At 32.9% G+C, this 26,906-nt stretch overlaps 1 protein-coding gene across 1 annotated transcript in view; it reads left to right on the top strand.

Annotated features, from left to right (window-relative positions):
- The first annotated feature begins 9,265 nt into the window (after nucleotides 1-9,265).
- LOC129220142 (cell cycle control protein 50A-like) overlaps nucleotides 9,266-26,906 on the top strand; it is a 31,642-nt gene continuing 14,001 nt past the window's right edge. Inside the window, exons 1-5 of the mRNA XM_054854494.1 lie at nucleotides 9,266-9,337; nucleotides 10,763-10,896; nucleotides 15,452-15,580; nucleotides 21,639-21,834; nucleotides 25,502-25,642. Of these exons, the coding sequence (XP_054710469.1) occupies nucleotides 9,286-9,337; nucleotides 10,763-10,896; nucleotides 15,452-15,580; nucleotides 21,639-21,834; nucleotides 25,502-25,642 (652 nt within the window). The 5' untranslated portion in view covers nucleotides 9,266-9,285. The remainder of the gene's footprint in view (nucleotides 9,338-10,762; nucleotides 10,897-15,451; nucleotides 15,581-21,638; nucleotides 21,835-25,501; nucleotides 25,643-26,906) is intronic.

Here is a 26,906-nt window from a genome sequence, read left to right as displayed (position 1 = left end):
CTTCTTTTTTTGTAAAAGGAAATAAAAGGGGGGGGGGGGGCGCAGTTGTAAAAAGTATGGAAACCACTAACCACTGGACTAACATGTTTCAACGACCAGTTAAGTTTGCAAAAGGCATGTTTTTCTCAAGCAGCATTTGTGTTCAAAAAACAAAGAAAGCTTTCAAGCACTCCCTCGAGAAGTGCGACATGCGTGGAAGAAGTGCACGCCTTCGGCAGCATCACGCAAGAAATCCAGTCTTGTGTAGTTTACGCGGTCATGTTTCTAATTTAATCACCGATACCAAGGCACGATTGAATATATTTATAGGTGAGCAAGGGATCTCGAAGAAAAAGATTCAGTTCGAGAATGAGTATTAGTTGACTGAGCACTAATGCATCCGCTCACTTGAAGTAAAAACAATTTATTTATTTATTTATTTAGATTAAAGAAAGAAAGAGAGGAGAGAAAAGAGTTATTAGAGTAAAATTCAGATTTTAGAGGTTAAACTTCTATCATGGAAGGGGAAAAAAAACAAAGTTTGACATACAAAGTGAAGTGTGAATTTGATTTAAATCAGGGGTGCCAACCTAGGGGGAGGGATCATGGCGCAGAGTGAGCCATTGAAAATTTTAAAGGGGGGGCTGTTTTGAGGGGTATTTTTCGGATTTTTGGGGGAGGTTTTCGCGATATATGTAGGGGTGCGTCCTTGCTCTTAAGGGGGTGGGCGCCCCTTTTTAAATTACCATAGCATTATTGTGTTGAGTGATCTCCTACTAAACACCGTCTTTTTAGTTTTCCTGCGACTTACGTTCGTCCCCTCTTTACTGACTGAAATCACATTTTGGAAAACTAGTGGAGCAATAACTGAAGGAGTACAAGAGTATTCTCTCAGTGGAGGATTTACAGGTTTGGGGCTCCGTCGCAAAGCATTTTCAGGGACCCCGTTGCAGGGATGTCCTAGGGGGGGACAGGAATAAGCGTGCAACACCCTCCAGTTTTTTCATAAATGGAGCCACCAATTTCATTTTAGCAATGAAATAAGCTGGAAGAAGGGGGGTGAGGGGGGAGGAAACCTTTGCGATTTTGAAAATTTGAAAAAGTAATAATAAATTAATGATTTGTGCTGCAACGACCGATGTGTAATGATTGCTATTCCATAGATGTAATGTTATTTTAATGTCCGTTAAATAAAACGTTCAAATCTTTCTTTCCAATGTAACTTCCGAAATTAAATTTCGGGCGACTTTTTTGTTATTCTCAAGAACATGCTTTCGACAGACAATGTTTATCAATGTTTTGTTTCTAAATGTAAAATATTTCGATTGAAAGGAGTTATTAAATGGTGAAAGCATAGGCGGATTTACGGGGGTGCCAAGGGGTGCGCCGCACCCCCAAAATTTTTGGTTGGGTTTTGAAAAAAATAGTTTAGTATATTTCACTCAGAAACGCAGTTGGGGGGGAGGGATGCATAGCTGCTATACTAGTAAATTTACTTGAATCCAGTGTATCACCACACGTCGCTAGTGCAAGAAAAACGTAACTGTGCTGATATTAAGAATGTAAGCAATTTTATCCATTTGGGAAAAAAACCTAATAAATAATTTCATGCAAATAAAAAAACTTCTCCAACAATTTATTGTTCAGTGCTGTGTTATTGTATAGAATAATAGCATGTTCTGTTATTTGGGTATTTATTCGTATATCAATACCAATTCTTCAATTTTGAAACAACAATGGCTAATAAAGTCCAAAAAAAAAAAAACATGGCTATTGCAAGAAACTTTATCAATAAAATCTACACCGAAAACAACAGAAAACTAACATTTTTAAGGTAAATTTTTAAACATTTTGGAAGGAGGACTCCCGGACATTTTGCTGCAGTGGTGCATCCAGGGGGGAGGGGACATAAGACTGGTGACTCTCCCCACACATGCTGAGTAGATGTTTTAAAAATATATTCTTATTATTGAAGAGAAGAAAAGATTTCATTTTGGGAAAACAGTTATTTTACGAAAAAAAAAAAAAGAATGTTGGGAAAAAATCTTAATTTCTTTCAAAAAAAAATACTGACATTTAAATTTTTCAACAGCTTCAGATTATTGGCGGGTGAATTATGTGCCTTCTCCCTCCTCCTCGCAAAATCCTTTTCTTTCATATCTCCCTCCTCCTTTTTTTCATTTTTTTTTCTATTTCGTTTCCATTTTCCCAATTAGTTCTCAAAATATTTCTTCTCCAAAGCCCTTTCTCCAGCCAAAGTTATTACAGAGTAACTCAAATTTCGTTTCTTGGGCTTCACTTTCACAAAATTTCCAAGGAAGATCTTCTAATCACCTAAATACATCAAAAATCGTTTAAAATTGCGTTTTTGGAGCTTCACTTTTGAAAAACTGCAGTGTCCCTAACGTTACCAAATATGGTCTTACACTCATGTGTTTAAGACTTTAATTTTGGAAAATATTCGAACTAGTCCCTTCGACCCCCTATTCTCTAATATCATCAAAAGTGTTAACATTTTGGTATTGAAAACTACTATATTTCGAAATATTTAAGTGTTAGAATCCTTTTTTTAATACCATGGAGGTATTACAGAAAAACTTCATTTTTAGGATTTCAATTTCGAAAATTTTCCAGGGGAGAGCTCCAGAACACCCCGTCCGGTAACAGCATCAAAAATTGTCCTCCGTAGTATTTTTGGAACTTCTATTATGAAAAGTTAAAGAGGTAGCATGGGGGAGGGGAGAGGGGTACGTATTTCTATTTGCTTTTCAAAAAATCGATTGGAGACAGTCTATGAGTCTTATTCCTAACCCAAACTATAAATATGGACTATAATTACATTTATATGACTAAAATTTCTAAAAATGGCCTTGGAGCCATGCGTACCTTTCTTGCCCCCAAAATATCACCAAGAACTGTAAAAACTGCGTTTTCAAAACTACTATTTCAAATTTTTTCTGGGGCGTGAATCCCATTCCAAACCAGTAGCTGGATTCACCCATTGCTTCTAATATCGACTTTCGTTTAAGACTTTTTCTGCAGTTAGAAATGTTAAGAATTGCCCAACCCCTAATCTTACTAAATATGGTTTACATCGCGTTTTTCAGACTTAAAAGTGTGTCCTGCCCTAAAATTATTTTCTGATTTCACCACTGCCTTGCTATTCCGGGAATACCCCCCCCCTCCCCAGATCCCTGTTATTGTTGCACCCCCAAATATTTCGGCTTAAATCCGCCTATGGGTGAAAGGTTCAAGTGAAAGCAGGAACGAGAATCACACTCAACCGATAGACAGCATAAAGTTTTTTGAGCAATCAAGATTGCTTATTGTTCTCACTTGACTGTTTTGGCGTGCTATCATTTTATTTTCCCACTGCCACCCTCCGCACCACCACCGTCGACCGGCTCCTCACGATGCTGCTCCTATAGCGAAAGCCATCTTCAGGTTGCATCCATATCCTACACACACGCACATACACAACTACACACATACACCTACACACACATACCACATACACATACACACGCAATTACATACAGACACCTACACATGCACACACACACACACAAACACATACACACACGCATACAAACAACTACCCACACATTCATGCCTGCACACAGACACAAACACATATGCTTACACACACATATACATACCCCCCTCCCCCAGATACACACACATTCATACATTCAACTCACACACGTATGCCTGCACACAGACACAAACACACATGCCTACACACATACACATATCCCCTACACACAAACACACATACCCCTCCCCCCACACAAACACACACGCCTACATACACACACTCATGATTGGGGGAAAACATAATTTGAATTCAAGATACCAAAATTAAAATTATTAATATTATTTTATTTATTTATTAATTTTTTTTTTTTTTTTTGAATAAAATGAATAGTGTATAGCATCTACAGTATCTTAATAAGAAGAGAAACCATGAAAAAAAAAAAAAAACCTCAAACAAGGCAGAAGCAAACCACCGATCTCTAATTCAAAAAATAACACTAGTCTACCAAGAAAAAAAAACTTTTTTTTCTGTTAAATGGAGAAAAATATCTGATCTTAGCGTAAAATGATGGCTGAATTCAAAGATGTAAACACTTTTTCTCTATCTGCCACAGATTTTTTGAAACATTATACTGATATTTTCAAGAAATGTGCATATTTAAAAAAAAACTTACAAATCCTCATATGCTTCCTTCCTTTTTCACTGAATATGTAAGTGATACTGAGGGCTACGTGTTTCAATCAAGCTATAGTATAGCTTTTAAACTAGTTTCGAAAGAGTTAGTATCAAGTTTCATCTGTTTTATATTAAAATATTGTAACGGATCCGGCGAGACTTCCAACTTTCTTGAAAGGACGACACAGTTCTTGATAAAAACACAGGAGCTTTATTTACACTATGTACAGGAGAAATCGTTAACAACTGCTAAAATAATCATCAGCAATTAAACAAATATCACTCAACACCGTAAACTCAACGGTTACACACGTATTTACTTCCAAATACGAAAACAACACAGCGAAATGCCTCGCAATAAACAGAGCAAATACGCTCTCAGTTCGAATTCTCAATCGAAACTAACTTTTTATCACGCGGGACGCTTTTATAAACATCGAAAGAAATCTCCCAAATATTCCACAAGATTCCAAACGCTTCTCGAAAATAGTAGACCGTTATCAAATTTTATCAATGAACAAAAAAGAAATAGGGGGTTCGTATACTTTAGCCGAATGTATAGGGGTTGTATATTCATTACAGGAAACTATTTACAGGTTACGTTACTACAATAATTACTATTTACAGAATTTGTAACAATATGAACATATCCATTACAGGGCCAATACTATTACAGTATACTAAAGCATTTTCCTTAGAGTAAAAATCTAAAATTCTTGATCTTTGCATTCAAATACAAAAATGAGGTAGTGCATATCACGAAAATGGATGCCTTTAAGACTGACCACCATGTTACCAACCGCAGACCTGACTACCTATCTCCACATTTCTTGTCTTTATGTCAAACTTTAGTTGTTAATTATGAGTTTTTATCATTACGTGATGTAGGAAAACAGGAAAAAAATAAATCACTTAAAGCCTATGATTACACAAAAAACTGCGGGGGATGGAAAAATTCTGATTGGATATTTGAAATTAGATTCAAAAATTACCCTAAAAAACCCTAGAAATGTTTCATTTAATAAGATCTTTGTTTACCAATGTAATTAATTGCTGTCAATTATTTTCAACGTACTTTTTCGCTGTGATCTAAGTATAAGATAGTTTTGAAACATAAAAATCAAAATTAGAAAAAAATGCTATTAAATTATTTATTAGTTTCTTGATTTTCGTTTAAAAGGAAAGTGAAGTATAACTTGTAAAAATTAATTCCAGTATATTTTAGGGGGAGTTTAATTAAACAGGGGTGCACACCTGGGTGGGGTCGTAGCGCAGACTGCGCCATTGACATTTTTAAGGGGGAGGGGGGGATTTTTCTCATTTTTTAGGGGAACTTTTGTTTTGGGGGAGTCTCCGCGATATTTAGAGGGGGCTTGCTCTTTGGGGGAGGGGGTGGGCACTTCTGAATTAAAGAGGGATTTTTATCCTATTCCTCATTCTAGGAGAGAGGTTGCTCCGTAGCATTTATTGGGGTGTGTCATTGTAATTGGAGAGAGGGGAGCTCCTCCCCCACCAAAAAAAAAAAAAAAAAACGAAAAAAATTGTCAAATGTCGTAAAACCAACGTCGACTGTAGTTACAAAAGAGATCATTGAAGTCAATGCTATATCATTTAGTAAAACAATAATTAACCCTTATGTTTCGTCTTTCGAGATCTTGACTGCTTCTATCTGTGTTACGTTGATTTATGATTAAAAAATTATTGATCCATCCCCAAGATTGTGTTGTTAGGTGCGGTTTTTGCCTTTCATATATTATATCTCGTCATTTCAGTCATTATTTTATGAATGTTGACAACGCCCTCTTCGCTAGGCGATAGCAGAAGAATCGCTATTAGATGAGGGGTGATAACTAAAATGATTCTAAAGGGGAGTTTTTGGCTCAGCATCAATCCTAGCAAACTATTTTTTCTTCAGAAAGCTATGAGTAAAGATGCGTGTATGATGTAAGGAAAGGGAAGTTGGAGCAATTCATCGATTAATGAAACCATAAATTTTCTGCGTTATATTCAGATTATAATATTTCCCTTATTAATTATCCCTTTTAATACACCACCAAGTTAGACATTTTTTACTTTCTCTCTATTAACACCAAAAATATTTTGTAAAATAAATAAATACAGATTTATTACTGTATATTTCCTGTGGAAAAACTTACCGTTCTAGATTTAAATAAAATGTTTTAATACTAGAATTTTATTTTGGTAATATCATTTGATGTAATCAAAAAATAACGCTAAAATGGCTCAAAATCCAATTTTATTTTTACTCAATGTTCTTTTACTTTTAGTTAAATTCAAGATTGGGCACATAAAATTCCCTCTATCTAGGAGTTACCCCATGGGGTAGGGGGGGGGGTAACCCCTAGCGGCAGAGTTGGCAAAAACACGGATTTTTTAAAAAAAAGCCCATCTAAGTTTGGGTGAAAAAAGTTTGGGTTTTTTTTTAAATAAAACCCAAAAAATCCAACTAAAGCTGGGTTTTTAAAAAAAAGAAATTGTTTTTTTTTTTGTCTTTTTTTTAAGGAAAATGTGGGGTACTTGTGGCATATTGTAGCGTAAGTATACGGACAAGGCACAAAAATTGTCTTGGGGTAAAAAAGCTGGAAAACTAGTTAAAACTCGGCGTTTTCTGAAAAAAAGTATAAATGACGACGAAACCCAAGAATAGTGAAGTTTCAGTTTTTTTAGTTTCCAATGATTACCAACAGTTAAGGCAAGTTACTTCTCGAGTGATAAAATCTATTGTTCGCTTTTAACTATTATATATATATTTTTTTGCATTTTACTTTATTGTATTTCCTTTTTTTTATGCAAAACTACTGTGGAACCTCAAGTAGTTTAAATCCCTTTTTACTGAATTCCAGCGTAATCAAGACATTTCTTTGAATTTTATGTTGCCTGTTTTTCTATTTCTGTGTACAGAAAAAGAAATATTAAACTTTTTCGTAAAATAATAAAAATACTGTACATCCTATTCTGTTTTCTATGTGACCGTTTGTAAAACCTGTTAATTTCTAAAAAAATATACCATGTTTATTCGAGATATGTGACGTGTTGGTTTGCAGAAAATAATTCACATGAAAGCCTTTTAGCTAGAGTAGTTTCCTCTGTACAATCTACAAATATTGAGAAAATCAGACATGACAGAGCTTAGTCAAGTTAATTTGAGTTATTTATTGACCAGTTAAAGAAAAAAGTTAAATGTATTTATTTAAGATTTTTGAAGTATTTTTTTAATGCCGTTAAGAATTAAGAAATACTATTAAAGTTCAAAATTCATTTTTTATGTCCATTGTCTGTGGTGAAGAACAAATAAAAAAAAAATTAAATTGTAAAAGTATTTAAATTAATGAATTTTTTAACAAACTTCTCAGAAAATGTAAAACAAACCCAAAAATGGGCTAAATAATGGGTTTTTTTAAATGGGTTTTTTTCAAAAAAACCCATTGGATCCAACTCAATTGGGTCCAATCCGGCCAACCCTGCCTAGCGGTCATAAATAGAACTAGTAGTGAAGTGAAATTCATACAGGGGAAAAAAAAGAGAAGTTAGCAAAATTTTATTCGCATTTTCGATGCTTTTTTCAGAACAGTAATTCACGGTCAAATATCACCGATAGAGGTAAGTTATAAACGATATTCCTCTGTTTTCAAAGCTGAGTGTTGTTTCAATTTGAATGAATCATTGACTCAATTATTGGAGGTATGAAGCCAAATTATATTTTAGGAAGCGAAGCCAAGTGAATTGCACAATAATTGGGCGATAGCGAAGCGAAGATTTGATAAATTAAGTGCTAAAATAAATAGAGAATGATTGGCTGTATAATGAGTATAGAAAAATTGTTAGGTATAAGATAAACGTGAATATTGTTTACTGTCGAGGAATGTCCTTTAGATTGTGAAATCAATTTTTATTACATGACCCATTCCACAGTATTGCGAACCGATAAAAAAACCTCGAAAGTCAGCATGGTTTTTGATGCGTCGTCAAAGGGTGCAGATAGGAAATCTTTGAATGAATGTTTGTCTGGACCTGCTTTGAATCCTCGGATTCTGGATGTGATTTTGAGATTTCGCGAATCTGAATGTGCGTTTTGCAGCGATATTCAAAGCGTATTTTTAACTATTGGAATAGCTGAGGAAGACAGAGGTTATTTAAGATTTTTTTTGGCTTCCAAATGAAGGGGACCTTAAATTTTACAGAACATTACATATGTCTCGCGTAGCCTTCGGAACAATGCAAATTTGAAGTTGCCTTAATTTGGAACCAATTTGACGAATTTAAGAAAATCATGGAAGGAAAATGGTATAGAGGCAAAAGGTGAATTAGGTGAGCGACCATTGAAGGTTCTAGGCATAATCTAGAATTTACATAGTGATACATTTAAATTAGATGTATACTACCATTAATTGATATGATCAAAAAGTTGAACAATTCAAAGCCATGTGTTTTCTTGGCTCCGTATATTGGAGGGCGTGGGCTTGACTCCCAGCGGTGCCCTCGGTGTTACTTTCTTTTCTTATGTTGTAAATATTTCCTGCGTTTGTCCGGAGACAATGGTTCTTTTTTCGATGTTCTAAAATCTTAGGCGCATATATTGTATCACAAAATCAAAGTTTGCATGGATATCAGTTTAAAGAGGTCTTATTTTGCAATGAATTGTATTACTGGCTTGTCATTCATTGTCAATTAAGTTCAAATTTATTTATAAAAATCAAAGTGCTTTTCAGATTTTCTAATGAAGAATTAAATGTTGTTTCGCTCCAGTGGTGCGAGCTATTGAACACTACGTTTTTATTTAGGGACTCCAGTTCACACGATATCGGGGTGTATCAAATGGAAACGGAACGGTGGTTGGTGGGTAAGACTCTCATCCTCTCTTGGGATGTCTTATTCCTTCTCTGAGCTGTAAATTCTATCATATATGTAATTCTTTATCAAATTATTGATACCATATAGGAGGCGAGACGCACAGTTCGTATACTCCTCGTTCATTAACGTAACTGGGACCGTATTAAAAGAAAACTTTAATCCCACACGGTTCATGAATGGCAACACTATTACGATTTCTGAAAGTAAATAAAAGGGTCAAGATGGCATCTCCTGTTACCATCGAACCTCGTATAAATAGCCAAAAACCTTCTAGTAATATATTTTTTATTTCTTTCACACTATATTTTTACTGATAAATATTCAAAGAATTTCAATGTCCATTTGCCTCGCTCTGGAATTTTTATTGTCGTGGTTTTGAAACAAAAATATTATAGTTGCATGGACCTTCCTGCAAGTCAGTGATAGGCACCACCTCTGATGAAATTGGTTCTTGACGAAGAACGATTGGCTGACACTTAATTTATATTGTTTGCCGAAAGCATGATATATCTCTTTTGAAACTTAAGGGAGTTGTATTGAAATGACGGGATGAAATTCAACTTTTTATATTATGTGTTTAGGTGGCGAAAATTAGACATATTGTATCTTGGTCAGGTACATGTATGTGGAAAATATTAAGTTAAATGTTTCTGGCAAATGCTTTGAAATGTCTCTAATTTTACTCAACGTTTGAAACAACTTCTTAAAGAGAAGTAATTAGCTTGTTACGAAAATGTGAAAGATGATTAAACAGCGTTAAGGTGCACGAATTTGCAAAAACTTCTTAACGTTTGACAAGCATGGAAAATGTCTGTTTAAGGAAAAAAATATTCAGATAACTTCTATCGAAATGTTATTTTATTTCTATCGTGTAAAGGTTATTTTTATATTTTTGGAGCTGAACTGCAAGAAGAAAATTATTTTTGTTGATAGTTGTGCAAATTTGTGATAATTTTTTTTGAGAAAGATGTTTTGAATTTGAGGGGGGGGGGACGACAACGCAACACTACTATTCTATTCACTTTCTATTTAAGGTTCCATAAGTGTTAAATCAGCGGTGCACACAGGAATTTTTTAAAAGGGGGGGGGGGGTTTCCAAGATCAAAGTTCCACCATTCTCATATTATTCTCCAACATACATCCAAACATGTTCTTTTGATTTTATCGATTTTCAGGAGCAAAAAACATTTAGAAAAAAATTAAATAATTACCTTATTAAAATACCAGAAAGCACTTGAATGAATGTAGTTACTTATCTCACAAAGTTAAAAATAAAAACAGCAATGAAAAATCATCATTCTAGAACAATTTATGTTCACATACAGTTCAAATTTGATAGGGAAGATAGAGAAAAAAACTTTTTTTTCATTTTTTAAATCTAATTATTGTACCCTTTGATTGGATGTATTTTATGTACTACATTGTCAGAATTATACTCAACTAAAAAAACTCGAGCCATGGGAGGGGTCCCCACTCCCTGGACCCTCCCCTTGTCTGCGCCACTGTTGTAAATGGATGATGCAATAGAAATTGCTTTGGCGTACTGATCGTTAGAAAATGAAAATATTATCTTTTTTATATTGTTCTACTTGGTGAATATGGATTGTTAACTGTATCTGAAAGTAATTTTTGTTAAAATTTATTGAGTTTAAGTTAATAATGTGATGTAAATATTTTTCTTTCCTTTTCCAATGCTAGATAGTGCCTTTAAGCAGCAAAAGCTTCCAGCATGGCAACCTATACTTACAGCGGGCACCGTTTTGCCGACATTTTTCATTATTGGACTTGCATTTATTCCAATTGGCATAGGATTATTGGTGTCATCAAATCAGGTATTGTAAAAATTGAAATGTTCTCTACAAATGAATTGAATGTTCAAGTGAAAGTATATAGATGATTTTTTTGCCAAGAAAAAAAATGAAAAAGCATTTTTTTTTTTGAAGGAACTCTGTTTTAAAATATGTTTATGTTTTGGCTTTTTTACCAGTTGTTTATCCTAACTACTATAGCCTCTTGGCTAGCCCAGCTCCATAAGCTTGAAGAAATCCAAAACAAGGAGACTCAGCTGACGTGGAACTATAAATTTTGGGCCGCCCTACAGAAATTCAGCAGTCCCCAAGGGCGCCCATATGGGGGGGGACTCAAGCCCCCCCCCCTTGAAATTAGAACTTCCGGGCTTTTAGTACTTTTTTCTTTGCAAAAATAAAAACATTTCTTCTCCAGCCATTAATGAATAAGTTATTAAAAATGTCAAATTTTAATAACTCTAATCTGTCCTGGAAGCGGTTTCCATGGGGAAATTGTCCTGTTAAACCATAAGGAAAATATCTGAGCCCCCCTCTTAAAATTTTGCATATGGGCGCCCTCGGCAGAGCCCCTAACTGCCTACTGGATTTCTATGTCACTAAAGGCTGTGGACCCTTTTAGTGGCATGCTCTCCCCCCTACACTGCAGGAACGTAGATCCGGGCCTGAAACTCAGTCTGGAATCTTTGTTTCAAATCCTAGACAGGAGAGGAGATGATCCAGAGTCATTTTTGAGAAGTCGCATTTCTTGCAGATAGGGCAGATATTTTGACCCTGGTGAAATCTAAGACTGAGTTCTAATAAGAACAAAACTGCAGTCTCTGAATGTGATAACTGGACTGTCTGGTATATTGCATGTGGTTCAGCCTTAGCCCTGACTTAGGGGTGGTACCTTATGGTATGCTGTCACACCTTCCAGCTGCTTACCACTGAATCAGTTACATACCGGAGGAAAACATCAGAAAAAGGTTGCAGCAGACCTTACTTTTGAGTTGAAACTAGTTTAGTTGGTTTGAAAATGGTACTAATTAGGATCTTTCCTTAATCGGGATATTATTGAAAAAAAGGGGGGGGGGGATTTTAGAGCTTCCTTTTGAGCAAAAGTCGTGGAGCCCCGTTAGGTAGAAAACTGTCTTTGCTCCAAATTCACCTCTACTTCTAGTTGGATATAATCGAATGGCCTTCAGGCCCAGGGCGACCTTGCACCGAGAAAAATGCCGCCTTACTTCACTCAGTGTCACCCATGGGCACCCATATAGGGGGGGTAAGTGGGGGCTCAAGCACCCTCCCCCCTAGAAAGGAGAACTTTCTTGCTTTTAGTACTTTTTCTTTGAAAAAATGTAAAAAACATTTCTTCTCCAGCCATTAATGAATAAGTTATTAAAAATGTCAAATTTAATGACTCTAACGTGTACTGAAATTGGTTACCATGGGGAAAATATCCTGCTATGCCATGGGGAAAATATCTGAGCCCCCCCCCCCTTAAAATTTTGCGTATGGGCGCCCATGGTGTCACCCCCACGCTAGGTTGAGGCAGTGAGTAGGGTTTGAGGCGTTAATGGTTTTTACCAATTAAAACCATTTTAGTAGTTAGTACTTTGCGCCAGGCTTGAAAATTCCAACTCTTCTATGGGCAAAAGGGTGTACTCTATGCAAATTTTATTAAAGAGCAACACTTATGTAAGAACATTATTTTTTTCAATGCTGGGGGGTCGAGGGAAAAAATTCCCTTAAATGATAGGCCAGCATTACATGCATGTTCTGATTTAAATATTGGGTTCTTTTCATCACCAATCCGTTCTGTTTAATTTGGTACATTCATCACTTGACTTTGCATTTTGTTTGCATTCTAGCATGGTGAAAATACAGGGTGTTCAGCATAGGATTCCCTGGTTTCAAAATTAAATATTTCGGAAACAAAGGACGATATTGGAGTAAAATATAAACGGTATGTTTACTGTGAAACCCATAAAAATCATATACAGGAACTTGGAGATTAGTTTTAAAAACTGCCAACAGGTGGTGCTGCACAATGTAATTGTAATAGGAGTCTCTATAAATAGTGCTGCGAAGAGGTTAGTTGTTTCAGCAGTAGTTTAGTCTCCCAGATATGCTTACATATACGCTAGAAATTATCGTCCAACCTCTTCGCAGCACTATTTATGGCGACTTTTATTGCAATTACAGCTTGCAGCGTCACCTGTTCGAACTTTTAAAAACTAATTTACAAATTCCTGTACATGATTTTTTATGGGTTTCACAATAAACATACCGTTTATTTTATTCCAATATCGTCCTTTGTTTTCGAGATATTTAATTTTTAAACCAGGGAGTCCTTTGCTGGACACTCTGTAGAAAAATAATGTTCATGTCTCTCCAAGTTTGCTCCGCTTTTTCTAGTTTTACGTTTTGATTGAACTATATTAATCAATGATTGGATATATACCGTATTTTCCTTTGTATTATCTGCAGTGGCATATACTCCGCATATAATACAATGGCAAAAAAACTAAGTTGATTTTGATTTAACATATAATTTTAGCAATTAAATTAACGAAAAAAGTATTAATTTTTAAGTCATAATCAAAATTGTTCTAAAAGATTTCTTCTTGAAACTTCATTATAGGACACCAATTTAAGACAAAAGTCAAGACGAAGGCGCAGTCTAGTCTTGTGCAAATGCGGCCTGCTTCTTCCTTGCCTGTAGGGCTTTTTATTTTACTCAGCCTGAATCACGAAAGAGGGAAATTCAAGCTGAGTAAAATAAACAACACTACAGGCAATGAAGCAGTCGTTACTGATGGATCCTGTACGCTGGCATTCAGTAAAAAAAAGCACAGATAATCTGTGGCAATGTATAATTCATACTTCATTAATTTTACACTTTTTTAACAGATGATGCGCGGAAAATTACAGTAATTATTTAACTGGTTATTTTTCATTTTAATACAGCAATTAAAAATTTATTCATTTGCGATGTATTTTAATAAGATTCTTCTTGTTATTTAACATTTTATTTCTTATTTAAGAAATATTTTTCTTTTAATGACTTATTTCAACTATTCGGTATATTGTTTTTTCACTTAAAGGGAATTTTTGTATTGTTTAAAGATTTGTTTTGACAAAGAGTCTAGTAAAAAGACAAATAATGCATAGTATCACCAAATATCTAGTTTCTAATGTTGCTCAGGCCAAACATGGTGACACTAAATAAAATTAAAAATAATTAGCAAGATCAAAAACACACACTTAAGTGACCTAAAAGGAAAAACACACAAATTTTGGTTTTTGCTATTGAAAAAAAAAAAAGTCATGAGTACAATAAAATTTCTACTTTTTTCTACTACATTCTTTTATGGTTTATCAAAAAATATGCTATATGACTGCATAATGATTCTTTCAAAAGTAAAAAATTATCTTTACTATCCTCTGCTCTTAAGGGGTCTAAGGACCCTTAACCTTCAAAATTTTCGACTTTCTGGAAAAAATATATGTTATGCATAATTTGATTCTGAACAATTTGATACCTTATTTTTTACCATACGCCAAAAACTTTTCAAGTTATCGTAAAAATGCGTAAACTTTCCCCATAGAGATTTATGTTAATAGCAGCTGTTTAAGCCTCTTTTTCTCAGGTACCGGTTTCTTCGGTTTCCTCGTTTTGCGCGCATATCTCAGAAACTTTCTTATATATTTCCGTAAACTTTTAACTAAAAACCTGAATTTTAACTAAAAATGAAAGGTAATAGTAAAATATATATAAATATTTGCTAAAAATTTTGGAAATTTTTGATTATGACTTGTAAAATTTCAAAAAAATAAATAAATAATTTAAAAAAAATTAAACAAATTTAGGTTTAGGTCATAAATATAAACCAGACAAACAAGTATGAAAAGTTTTAAGGAAATATATAAGAAACTTTCTGAGATATTATGCGCGCAAAACGAGAAAAGCGAAGAAACCGGCACCTGAGAAAAAGAGGCTTAAACAGCTGCTGTTAACATAAATCTCTATGGGGAAAGTTTACGCATTTTTACAATAACTTGAAAAGCTTTTGGCGTATGGTAATAAATAAGGTATCAAATTGTTCAGAATTAAAATAGGCATAACATATATTTTTTCCAGAAAGTCGAAAATTTTGAAGGTTAAGGGTCCTTAGACCCCTTAAAAACAATTTAGTTATGAACATTTTTTGTTTCAAAAAGTAAATCTAAATATTTAGTAAAATTATTTGAAAATTTTTTTTTATTTTTAAATCATAATCCTAAACAAAATATACTTTTATGACAAACATAGCTTTTCGTGCGAACATTAATAGTTTTGTTTCTCTTTTTAAATTCAAATATTAGATAACTTTCCTAATTTCTTCCTAATGTCATTTATTGCTTATTTTTGAGTGTATTAGATAATACGTTATATTCAGAAAAGGTTGAAATACCTAAGATATAAATATTTAAAAAGTAAAAAATCCGCTTGCTGTGTTTTATCTATAATTAGTTTTATTGTAAGTCTTCAAGCTACTAACATATTTTCCCAATATTAAATGTATTTTTGTTTAAATACCAGACATTTTTCTTATAGGTTCAGGAAGAGCAAATTGAGTATACTTACTGCAATAATTCTAATGGCGTTACATGTGATACATTAGTAGATGATGAAAATGTAAACTGCACATGTGTCCTACCGTTTACACTTGGTGATTCTTTCAAAGTAAGATAAAAACTTATTGAAATCGAATTGTGTTGCTTTAGTTCAAAATGTACTCTAGGTAGAGCAAAATGACTTTTATGGTTAAAGCAGTTTATTTGTTTTAAACTTTTATTTTTCTTTTCATTATATGATAAAAGTTTCAGCAATGTAATAAAATCATTAAAATTTTGTAGTTTCAACTTACAAGCTTTTTCAAATCTAATAAAAGCATTTGTGAAGGTGCAGTGAAAATTAAGTTAAAACATTTGATCTTTTGTTTCATGTTTTAATGAACTATCTGTGGCATGGCATTCAATGTTATCTTTCAGATATTGCTTCATTCTTAAATGGTGAAAAAACTAATGTCAGACACATGTTCAACATTCTACCATAAACAAATAAAGATACATTTCATTGCACATGCCTGTTAGCGCGATAACTGTCCTCAAAAATTGATATTGTTATACCAATAGTTTTAGAGTAATGTTAACAGTCCCTGAAAATCCCCAGTAGAATGTGGTCAACAGTCCCTGCAAATCAAAATAAAATAGTGCCTTTTTATGAATCGCCTGTGTAAATCACTGAGCTATATTTAGAACTGAAGTGCTGTCACAATAGAACTTACATTTAGAGTGTCCCTTGGGATAAACCTATTTCTCACCCAAGGGTAGACTATCATTTTAGGAGAGGTCATACTGAAAAATGAAAGACCTATAGTTTTCAATATGAAAAATTTCTGAAACTTCTTGGGTGTCAATAAAAAGCACCAAGTCGGCCTGGAGTAAGGCACTTAGTGCAGCATAAACGTTTCTAATAATTTTCACGAACAATGAAAAAAATAATTTCAAATATTCCTTTTAAAAATACAGTAGCCCCTCGTTATATCGTGCCTCGTTATATCGCTCATTCGGATATATCGCTCTTTTCTTCTGTCTCCCAAAACATTAAAGCATTAAGAAACATTAAGAAAGGGAGAACGATCTAGACGGGCAAAAGAGTTTTCTGTAAACAATGTGGTTACTTTTCACATCCTTTCTACAGCAAGTCAAACGGATTAGAAAGTCTATTGGGAATAAGGGGGTATTGGAATGCTCACTCTTGTCTCGCGGCAGCTCAGAAAGGTCGTCTTTCTTCGCCATTTGATGTTTTCAACTTTCTGACAGTGAAAATTTACTTAAATTTCAATCTTGTTTAAATTTCAATAGATGGGATAGTACATTAGGGTGTGTCTTATAATGCACTTTCTAGAAAAGTTTTGAATTTCTTATGGGGCACCCCTTTAATTGCTTCCTTTTGATGAAAAAATACACGCATAAAAGTTTCATAGAATTTGAACATAATTTAGGGGGTGCTACCAGTGATTAAAATTACATTCATTGTGAAATAAATGGTGTAAAAATCAACTCCCCAATATATCTTGCCATATTTTTAATCAATATGAAATTAGGTTGGTTGCGTCTTTTACATTCAGCAATATTGTAATTTTTCTCTTTGTTATTTCCATGTGACAATACAAACTATTCACTAATTGCTACTTATTATCCAGACTAAATAAATAAATTTAAAAAAAATAATAAAAAGAGAGAGAGAGAGTTGACAAATTTTTCAGCAGTGGTAGCACCCTCTAAATATTATTTAATTTTTATTTTTCAGATATGAGATTTTTTTTTTCCAACCAAAAGAACAAAACGAGAGGGTGCCTCGTGAAAAAATAACACTTTTAAAAATAAGACGCACCCTAATAGTACATTCGTGAACTACGTCGAAACCATTAGAAAATCATGTCAAAAAGAACGAATGCTAATTTACTTGTGTATTGGACGTATAACTATTTTTAATGACCTCTGTTATATCGCGCTTTCGGATATATGGCTCTTTTAAAAAAAAAAAGTCAACAGAAAAGCTTTTCATTAATACTGCTAAAATCCTTGATTATCTTCTGCCAGCAATGCGAAAAAAAGTAATAATAAGAAGAATCGTAAAAAAACAAAACAAAGGGGAAGCATTTTAAATCCACTCATTACAGGAAAACCCTCAAAGCAAGAATTTTATTGTGCATTCTCAAGCAAAAAATAGCAACAGATATGTATTCAGCTATTTCTTTTCAGTGATTTTTCCCTGCTCAGCCATTATCTCTGCTCATGCGGGTGATAAATATCCAATTTAAAATTGATTTTTACTTATCCGGAAATGCTTATAACTATTTTCCTGGTTAACATTTTTGAGATTCTGAACTGAAGGAAAAAAATCTTCTGAATGGACATTTTTTATGGGCTTTTCAATGAATCTAAAATCAAGACAATGGAATCATTGTTTCACGTGGAAAGAGTCATTTTACGCCACTTTTGGGGCCTAAAATTAAAATTCGAATGTTTTATTACTTTTTTAGCGTTTGACAGACTACCGCCACCCCCCCCCAAACTACCCCTTCTTAGGTGCAAAGGTACCTGTCTGTTAAATTTGGCTGAAATCCAATGTAAGCTATTAAATGGTAACTGCACTAGTTACTAAACTGGATTTTTATAGGGAATATGCACACACACACACACACATTCTGTTTCATTTTTATGGAATTGTGGAGGAGAAAAAAATAGTCTAAGTTTTTTTTTTTTTTTTTCACTTTTTTATTGGTTTGGGAGTCTATTATTTTCTGTTTATTTTGTATAAAAAAGAAAAAACTTCCCCAAACCGATTTTTTTTCATACTTTTTCATGGTCCTTGGGGCAATATTTTTTTTGCAAATAAGAAAAAAAACCCTTCACCTGTCTATGTTTTCAAAATATTTGCCAGTCTGCTGGTCGAAAAAGGTTTATAAACACTGCCTTAAGCCTTTTAGCACAAGACAAAGACTTATAGTTTCTCAAGTAAGACATTTTATATGATTGAATAAATATATTTATTGTTCTTAATGTATTGAGAGTGATAGTTCTACTGCGTCTGTTAGACAGTTGTAGCAGATAGAAACAAATTGATCAGGTTGTGTTCCCGTTTCTTTTATAGCCCTGTGGTAAGAAATATGTTGCCACAAAAAAAAGAGATGTAAACAAATTTTTATCAGGGTTTTGTACGCTCCTTTAAAACTCCTCCAATGCTCTTTCATTTAGGAAAGTTTTTTGAAGGGCACTTCAAACTCTTTCTTTTTTAGTTCAAGACTACATAATCTTCCTTTATGACAGAAATTAAAAATACTTTGATCAACAACTAACTTCGTCATAAGGGCGATTTTAATGTAGCAATTTCATGCATTTATTTATTTTTTATTTACAAATTGATCATAGTTAAGTCATAAAAGTTGAAGGTGTAAATTTTATTAGAAGACTGAGACATTTCATAAGTGAAGTAAAATATGCTTAAATGGTGATTGGCTATTTTTTCAAGTTTTATAATTATTGTTTTTCTCTCCACCACACTCTCAGCAGTAAAAGTCAGGTTGTCCAATTATTATTTAAATATTTAAAAAATGAGTAGATGTACTATATTAAGCAGGGTTGGCAAAAACCCGGATTTTTTAAAAAAAGCCCATGGACCCAGGGTTTTTTGGGTTTTTTAAAAAAAGAAATTGGGTGTTTTTGTCTTTTTTTAGGGAAAATGTGGGGTACTTGTATCATATTGTAGCGTAAGTATACAGACAAAGCGCAAAAATTTTTTTGGGGTAAAAAAGCTGGAAAACTAGTTAAAACTCGGCGTTTTCTGAAAAAAAGTATAAATGACGACAAAACCCAAGAATAGTGAAGTTTCAGAGTTCTTAGTTTCCATGATTACCAACAGTTAAGGCCAGTTACTTCTTGAGTGATAAAATCTATTGTTCGCTTTTAATTATTATATATATATATATATATATATATATATATATATATTTTTTTTTTTTTTTTTGCATTTTACTTTATTGTATTTCATTTTGTTACGCAAAACTACTGTGGAACATCAAGTAGTTTAAATCCCTTTCTACTGAATTCCAGCTTAATCAAGACATTTCTTTGAATTTTATGTTGCCTGTTTTTCTATTTCTGTGTACAGAGTAAGAAATATTAAACTTATTCGTAAAATAATAAAAATACTGTACATCCTATTCTGTTTTCTATCTGACCATTTGTAAAACCTGTTAATTTCTAAAAAATATACCATGTTTATTCGAGATATGTGACGTGTTGGTTTGCAGAAAATAATTCACATGAAAGCCTTTTAGCTAGAGTAGTTTCCTCTGTACAATCTACAAATATTGAGAAAATCAGACATGACAGAGCTTAGTCAAGATAATTTGAGTTATTTATTGACCAGTTAAAGAAAAAAGTTACATATATTTATTTAAGGTCTTTGAAGTATTTTTTAAATGCCGTTAAGAGTTAAGAAATACTATTAAAGTTCAATTTTATGTCCATTGTCTGTTGTGAAGAACAAATAAAAAAGAAGTTTAAATTAAAAGTATTTAAATTAATTAATTTTTTAAAAAACTTCTCAGAAAATTTTAAAAAAAACCCAAAAGTGGGCTAAATAATGTTTTTTTTTAAATGGTTTTTTTTTTTCAAAAAAACCCATTGGATCCAACTCAATTGGGTCCAATCCGGCCAACCCTGATATTAAGTGGTTCTGTTAAAAAAAACAATTGTTTAGTAAATCGCAGTTATGATACTCGCATTGTAAAAATGGTCATCCACAAGTGATGTCATGCTTTGAGGAGGAGACGGGCTCATGAAATTGTGACAAAGAGAAAAGAGAGAGTGACAAAAAGTGACATCACACAGTTATTGTAACCATATGTTTATAAAAAATATGGCATGTGACAAAAAGAGGAGTTAGGTAAAGTGTGACCCTTTGCGATAAAGGGGGAAGTGGGTCAAATATGTGTAAAAAAAGTGACATTTAATGACAGCCCATTAGTACTTCTCCAAAATCCCATTTTACTCCTTCAAAACTCCTCCAAATCTCTTTCATTTTATTTCTGAAATTGAGGATGAACCCTGTATACGTGTGATAAAAGCTGATAAAAATATTAAAGCCAGAAAAGAGAGAAAAAAAATCCTGATATCTAGGACTTAATCTTTCTCTCACATGTGCTATAGTTATTTGTCAGGGTTCGAAAATATTAAAAATATCCGATATTATGATATACATATCTGACATTTTCAATTAGCACAAACTAAAGTCTTCAAAATAGTACATGCATCCTTAAATCACTCTTTATTTTCTTGTATTAAAATTGTATATGTAGACTTAAAATTAATGTTTCTTTCATGATTTACATCAAATACTTCATTTTACATTTCTATCAATTTTAATGGAGTTAATTTAGCATTAGCTGTTTTACTCATTTTTCTTCTGCCAGCTACTTTTACAGTAATATGATTCAGAAATAAATAATATGCATTATTCGGTGCACAGTCATAAGATATTTTCTTTTTTTCTGAGCAATGTTTAAAATTTAACTAGGCACTTTTAATATGAATTGAAATTGTTACATTATTAATAATTTTAGGAATATAAAATACAAGTAAAAAAGGAATATTATATTACTTTGTATTATACATCATAACTTTGTATTATATATACTTTGTATTATACATATTACTGATGTATTATACATCATAAAAATATAGTACATAACTTTTTGGTTATTTTTTATAATAAATGAACAATTTAATTATGATTAATATACTTTTTATATTAAAAATACCACAGTTGAAAAAATATCAAAATATCATGATATTTTCAAAATGAATATCGGATATATATTGTGATACATATCATGATATATATGGGCACGATATATATCGGCGAACCCTGTTATTTGTCCATGATATAAATTCAGTGAAGTGTCGTAGAAATAAAGCTAGGAAGAGAACCAGTTGTTGTGGTTTTGTATAACTATCTGTACTAACTGTACTAAATTAAAGTCCTGCATTGATGAGTTCAGACATAATGGCTTTCATGGAAAGTTCCAAATTTTTTGGTATATATCCAATCTCTGGACTACAAGCAATTTGGGAAAAGATAGCTTGACATACATTTGCTTTTTTTTTTAATTTTTTTTTATTAAAGTTCAAAATTGCTCAATCAATTGTTTTTAATTTTATTTTTTCAGAAAGACGTATTCATGTACTATGGGCTTACAAACTACTATCAAAACCACAGACGGTATGTCAAATCAAGGGATGATGCCCAACTTTTAGGTGACCTCACTAAAGAGCCATCTACTGACTGTCAACCCTACGATATCAACGAGTTCACCAACAAAACTATAGCACCATGTGGAGCAATTGCTAATAGCATGTTCAATGGTAATTGGTTTACTAAGTTACTCTTACTAGTCTGATGAATTTTTTATAACATAAACATAACCTTTTAATGTATTAAGTTTTTAATTTGATTTTGATTTTTTCTAAGTTTAATTATGGGCCTCTTGTGGTGAGTTTTTAGTGATTTTTAAATAGTTCTTTATGTTATTTCATTGTAAGCTGCAGTGGACTCTCTATGTGAACTCTCTCTAATATAAACACCCCGACAATCTGAACACATTTGGATAGTCCCGGCGCGCACATATGAGGCAGTGAGAAGCAAAAAGAATGTAAGGGGACATTTTCAAGCTTCGAGTTAAACGACTATAAAGATAACGTTCTTGGTATGCTTCATTGATTTTTCCCCCTAAATCATGCTGTACAGCAGCACCTGCCAGGGCTACTAGTACTATCTCTTGCCTCAAGACAAAAGAGGGGTTCACCTACCATTTGAGTTGATTATCTCCAAATTTTTAATTTTGCCCCTTACATCCCTTTGCTTCTCACTGCCTCATGTATTTCGTCTTCCTCTATACAGAACACTCCCATAATCTGAAGACTTATGTTCGGTCCCATGAGTGTTCAGAATTGAGATAATCTACTATATTTGTATTGTAATTAAAAAATAAATTTTATTTGAATATACGGTGAAATCTCGATAACTCAAACTCCCAAGCAACCGGCTAAAATGTTCAAGTTATTGGTAGTTTGAATTTTGCAAAGTTTCCACAACAGTCACAAGAGTTTGGGACCCGGATGAAAACTTCGAGATAAAGGAGCATTCGAAGTATAAACTTTGAGTTATCAAGATTAGCCTATTTTATTACGTAGACTCATAACACATTGTGTGGATTAATACAGTCGTGTCACAACGGGGGAGAGGGAAGGGGAGAGTAGGCCCGGATTTGAAAATTTATAAAAAATAATCTTTAATTCTGAAAAATTTTCCCAGTATCTTAAATAATTTTTATTCAATCAAAATGTAGTTGCATTGACAGGGGTAGAAGGAGTATGCTGGGGAAGGGGCGCTGCCTCTCCCTCTGGTAAGGGGGTGGGGGTGACACTAAATTTTTTTAAAAAATTTATTTAAAAGTTTATGAAAAATAAAGATTTTTATTCTGAATTTTTCTTTTATCATTTTAAATTATTTCATCCATCAAACATAGTAGCATCACTACGGGGGGTATTTATGCCGACTGACACCCTTTTAGGATTTGAAACCCAAAATACATTTAAGAGTTCCTGAAAAATCTAAATACGGAAATTCTGATATACAGGGTGTTAGAGAAAGAACTCCCCGACTTTTAAATGACTTAATAGCAAAACCGTGTGACATGGAAAGGTGAACAAGTGCTATGTTGCACCAGCACAGCAGGTTTGGAATTTTTTATACACCTGTTTTCAAAAATAACTCAAAAATTGATCATCAGAGAGTGCTGTATGTTTCTAATTGGTGTATGAAAGTGTTCTTATTGAACAGAGGTCAAATCTCATGACCAGACTTGGATAAAATGAAAAGCTTTCTGCGAACACGAATCCTAGCTGGAAAATTTTCTGCAAGTAATTATTTTGCCTAACTCACCCTTGAATAAAGAATTAAATTTATATTCAAATATGAAGGAGGCCAAAAAAAGTGCTTTAAATCATTTAATTTTTTTTTTACAATAACATATAGTTTGCTTTTTTCACCAACTGAAACCAACCAAAACTATTTTTTTTTCACACATGTGCTTTAAAAGGCTTTTGGAAAAAGGCTTCAACAGAAATAAACTTTTTTTTTTTAATTCCCTTAATAATTAAAAAAATATATTTTATTTTTTATTTATTTATTTTTTAAATTAACGTTAGCAGTTTGAAAAAAAATTTCTGCGGAGCCAAAAATTTTCTGTGAATGCCGTTCGCTCATTCATCTATATTATGCAAGACTGCTCACGGCCCACATCAAACTTATCGCATAAAGATTTTATCTCAGTTCAATAAGCACTTTCTTACCAGGGATACCTCAAACTAGAACTGGGGGAGGGGCACTGGGAATTCTTAGTTTACCAAATGAAACTCTGAATTTTGCTGTGTGATAAAAAAACGATCATACACAAATACTTACACCTAATGAGGAGACTCATTGGGCATCATTTTTTAAAAGTTTTTTCAATGCTGTCCCTAAATTTACTGAATTGTTAGGCAAATTTTGCAGCGTAAGGATTTTTTGGAAGGTCACAATGACCTATCTTCTAGACGCCCCTGCATATTGTCTGTCAGAATTTCCTACAATTAAACTATCTTGATACAGGCATCCCTCGTGCAACACAAAACTTCTGCAACACGGTTTCGATACTACACGGTATGAAACTTTAATTCGTAACTACACGGTTTTGATGTAACACGAGTTTTAAAAGAAAGAATTCAGTTTTTGTTCAGTATACTGTTAAAAATGTATGATTACAACTGTAATAAATTTTTACTTTGTTTTTATGAAACTTTTACGAAAAATTGTCTGTCTCGGGCTCAAAAGTTTGGTTTCCCCATATAACACCAACTTTTAACTTTTAAATACATACGTACTTGATTTTTCTCATCAGTGTTCTGAAAGCAAAAAGGTGAATATTATTTTGTTTCCAATGCATTCTAAGAAAATAACATTAGGAGTAAACGTAAGCTAAATTTGGCAAATGAAAAATGTAGTCAAAACAAATTATAAATAAAATAAATAGAATGACTCTAATTTATTTTATTTTAAATTTTGTGTTGTTGTTGCTCAGACAAACTTTATTGCTACAGAAAAGTGCAAATATTTTTTCTTATGGAATGCATTTTGTTCTTAGTACAGAAAAAAAAGTGAATTAAGTTTATTGTTGTGCATAACAGTTTTAATTTAAGGTTTGTAAAATAATTAAGCTTTATCATTTATAACAACTCTTATTTTTAAATCAGTGGGTCTTTATATGTTCTGGTTTCCAGTTTTCATTTATATGTTCTATAGAGCCAAAATTTCAGCTATTAAATTTGTACCTTATGAATTGGTTTCAATATAACATGGTACACATTCCTTGATTTACACTATTTCAAGGTCTCAAATAACACGGTTTTGATATAACACTGAACATGGTTTCTGTATAACAAGGTACACATTGTCGTGACTTATGATATGTACATAATTAATTAGGTTAAAAAATGAGTAAAATTCTCGTATAGCACTTTCAATACTATGCGGAACGATTTAACCGTATTATACAAGGGATACACCCTCCCCCCTGTACTTTTTGTATTTTACTGGAAGAATTTGAACAGTCTAAAGTGTCATGTTACCTGGTGTTTAACATTAAAACTTTGTCGTGAAATGAAAAATTGTTTCATTTGTTGAAATTATGAGCATCAATAATGGAATAATAAAAAATGTATTAAACTTTTATTTTTAGAACATATTTATTTGTTCTTTGCCACAGTATCTGTATGAGATGTATCTACTATGTAATGTTAAAATGCATTGGCCAAAAAGAATTTGAAACAATATAAAAATGTTAAGGTATTTCCTGAATTGTTTCTTATGCATTTGCAATGGAAATACTTAATGTATTCTGGAAAAGGAATTTCTTTAGAGGCTATTGAACAGCGTACTTTTGTTTTCTTTTGTTTTGTTCTGTGTTACATTTTTGATTATTTTCTTTTACAGATAAAATATCTTTGTATTTTATGAAGCAAGGTGCTTCAGATGTACAGAAAATACCAGTTCCGTTGCTGAGGACCGATATTGCTTGGAAAACCGACAAAAGTGTTAAATTTCAAAATCCACGTGGTGCTGATTTGAAGACTGGTTAGTATTAAAATGTAAAATCTTTAGGTTAAAGCAATGTAATAAGGGCATGCATTTGCAACAAAAGGTTATACCTAAGCTTTAAAGCCACTGTTAATTGCATAACACATAAGGCTGGGCCAGCAGACAACATGCACTCTCGGAGTTATGTTTTCATTACTTCCTGTATTTTAGGGCATACAGTCAACTCCTGATTATCCATGAGTGGCTTATCCAGGGCCTTTCACATGTTAAAATATATATATATATATATGTATATATATATATATTCATACATACGGTAAACTCCCGACTTTCGGCAGTCGGATTACCCGCGGCTCAGCTTATCCGCGGGTCTTTTCACAATTTATTTTATTAATTTTTTTAACATTCATTAAATATTTTTTAAACTCATGATTGTGTTACTATTTGTTTTTAGCTTTAAATGGGTATATTTTTTTTTACATTCAATGTTAGTAGGTGCAATGTAGCAATGTTTTTAGCTATAACTTAAATGTAAGTTTGAGTTTTATTCATATTTTTTAGCTATTGTATACAGTAGTATTGTTTTTTACCCATTGTTCGGATTATACACGGTTTTCGCTTATCCTTGTTTACCGTGCCACCTTATTCCGCGGATAATCGGGAGTTTACTGTATATTAATGATTTACTGAATTTCGATAAATGCACATTTTAACTCGACAAGTGCAAAAATTATTTTTTGACATTCCTATTGCTTTCTCAACCCTCCCTCATAATTACATCAAAAAAATTTCGGTCACTGAATCCTGAAAAGTTGAAATGTGGATTCTTAGATCTACACTGCTTTAGATCTTTCCTACTTACTAATTTTTGGACTTACCCTACTTACTGGCTTTTAGATCTAGACTTGTGACATGTGTGAGTGACTGGACCAGTCTTGTAAAAATTCCTCTCACCATACCCTTTGAGTTTTAGTTGTAACATAGCTTGATCTGTTGCAGTTCATCTGCATGCACGATTTGCTCACATAGGTGTGTAATCCGTTTGCATAATGGGCCATCCTTTTGTTGCGTTTACATGAATTTTTTACATGCACTGTTATCATTTTAGCTATACGCTAAATGCTTCATGCTAAATGCATGCATGTTTTTATTGATCTTTTAAACCTATTGCATACAATACCATTCTTTTTTACTTAGTTTGCATCCGAGAATTATCTTATCCGCGATTCCCGTGCCACTCTGAGGGAGTTATGTTATTTTTATGAACTTTTTAAACAAGATTAAAAAAGTAAAACTTAAA

Source organism: Uloborus diversus, chromosome 4 (genome assembly GCF_026930045.1).
Source record: "Uloborus diversus isolate 005 chromosome 4, Udiv.v.3.1, whole genome shotgun sequence".
Taxonomy (NCBI): Eukaryota; Metazoa; Arthropoda; class Arachnida; order Araneae; family Uloboridae; genus Uloborus; species Uloborus diversus.
This window is presented reverse-complemented; position numbering and strand designations above follow the sequence as displayed.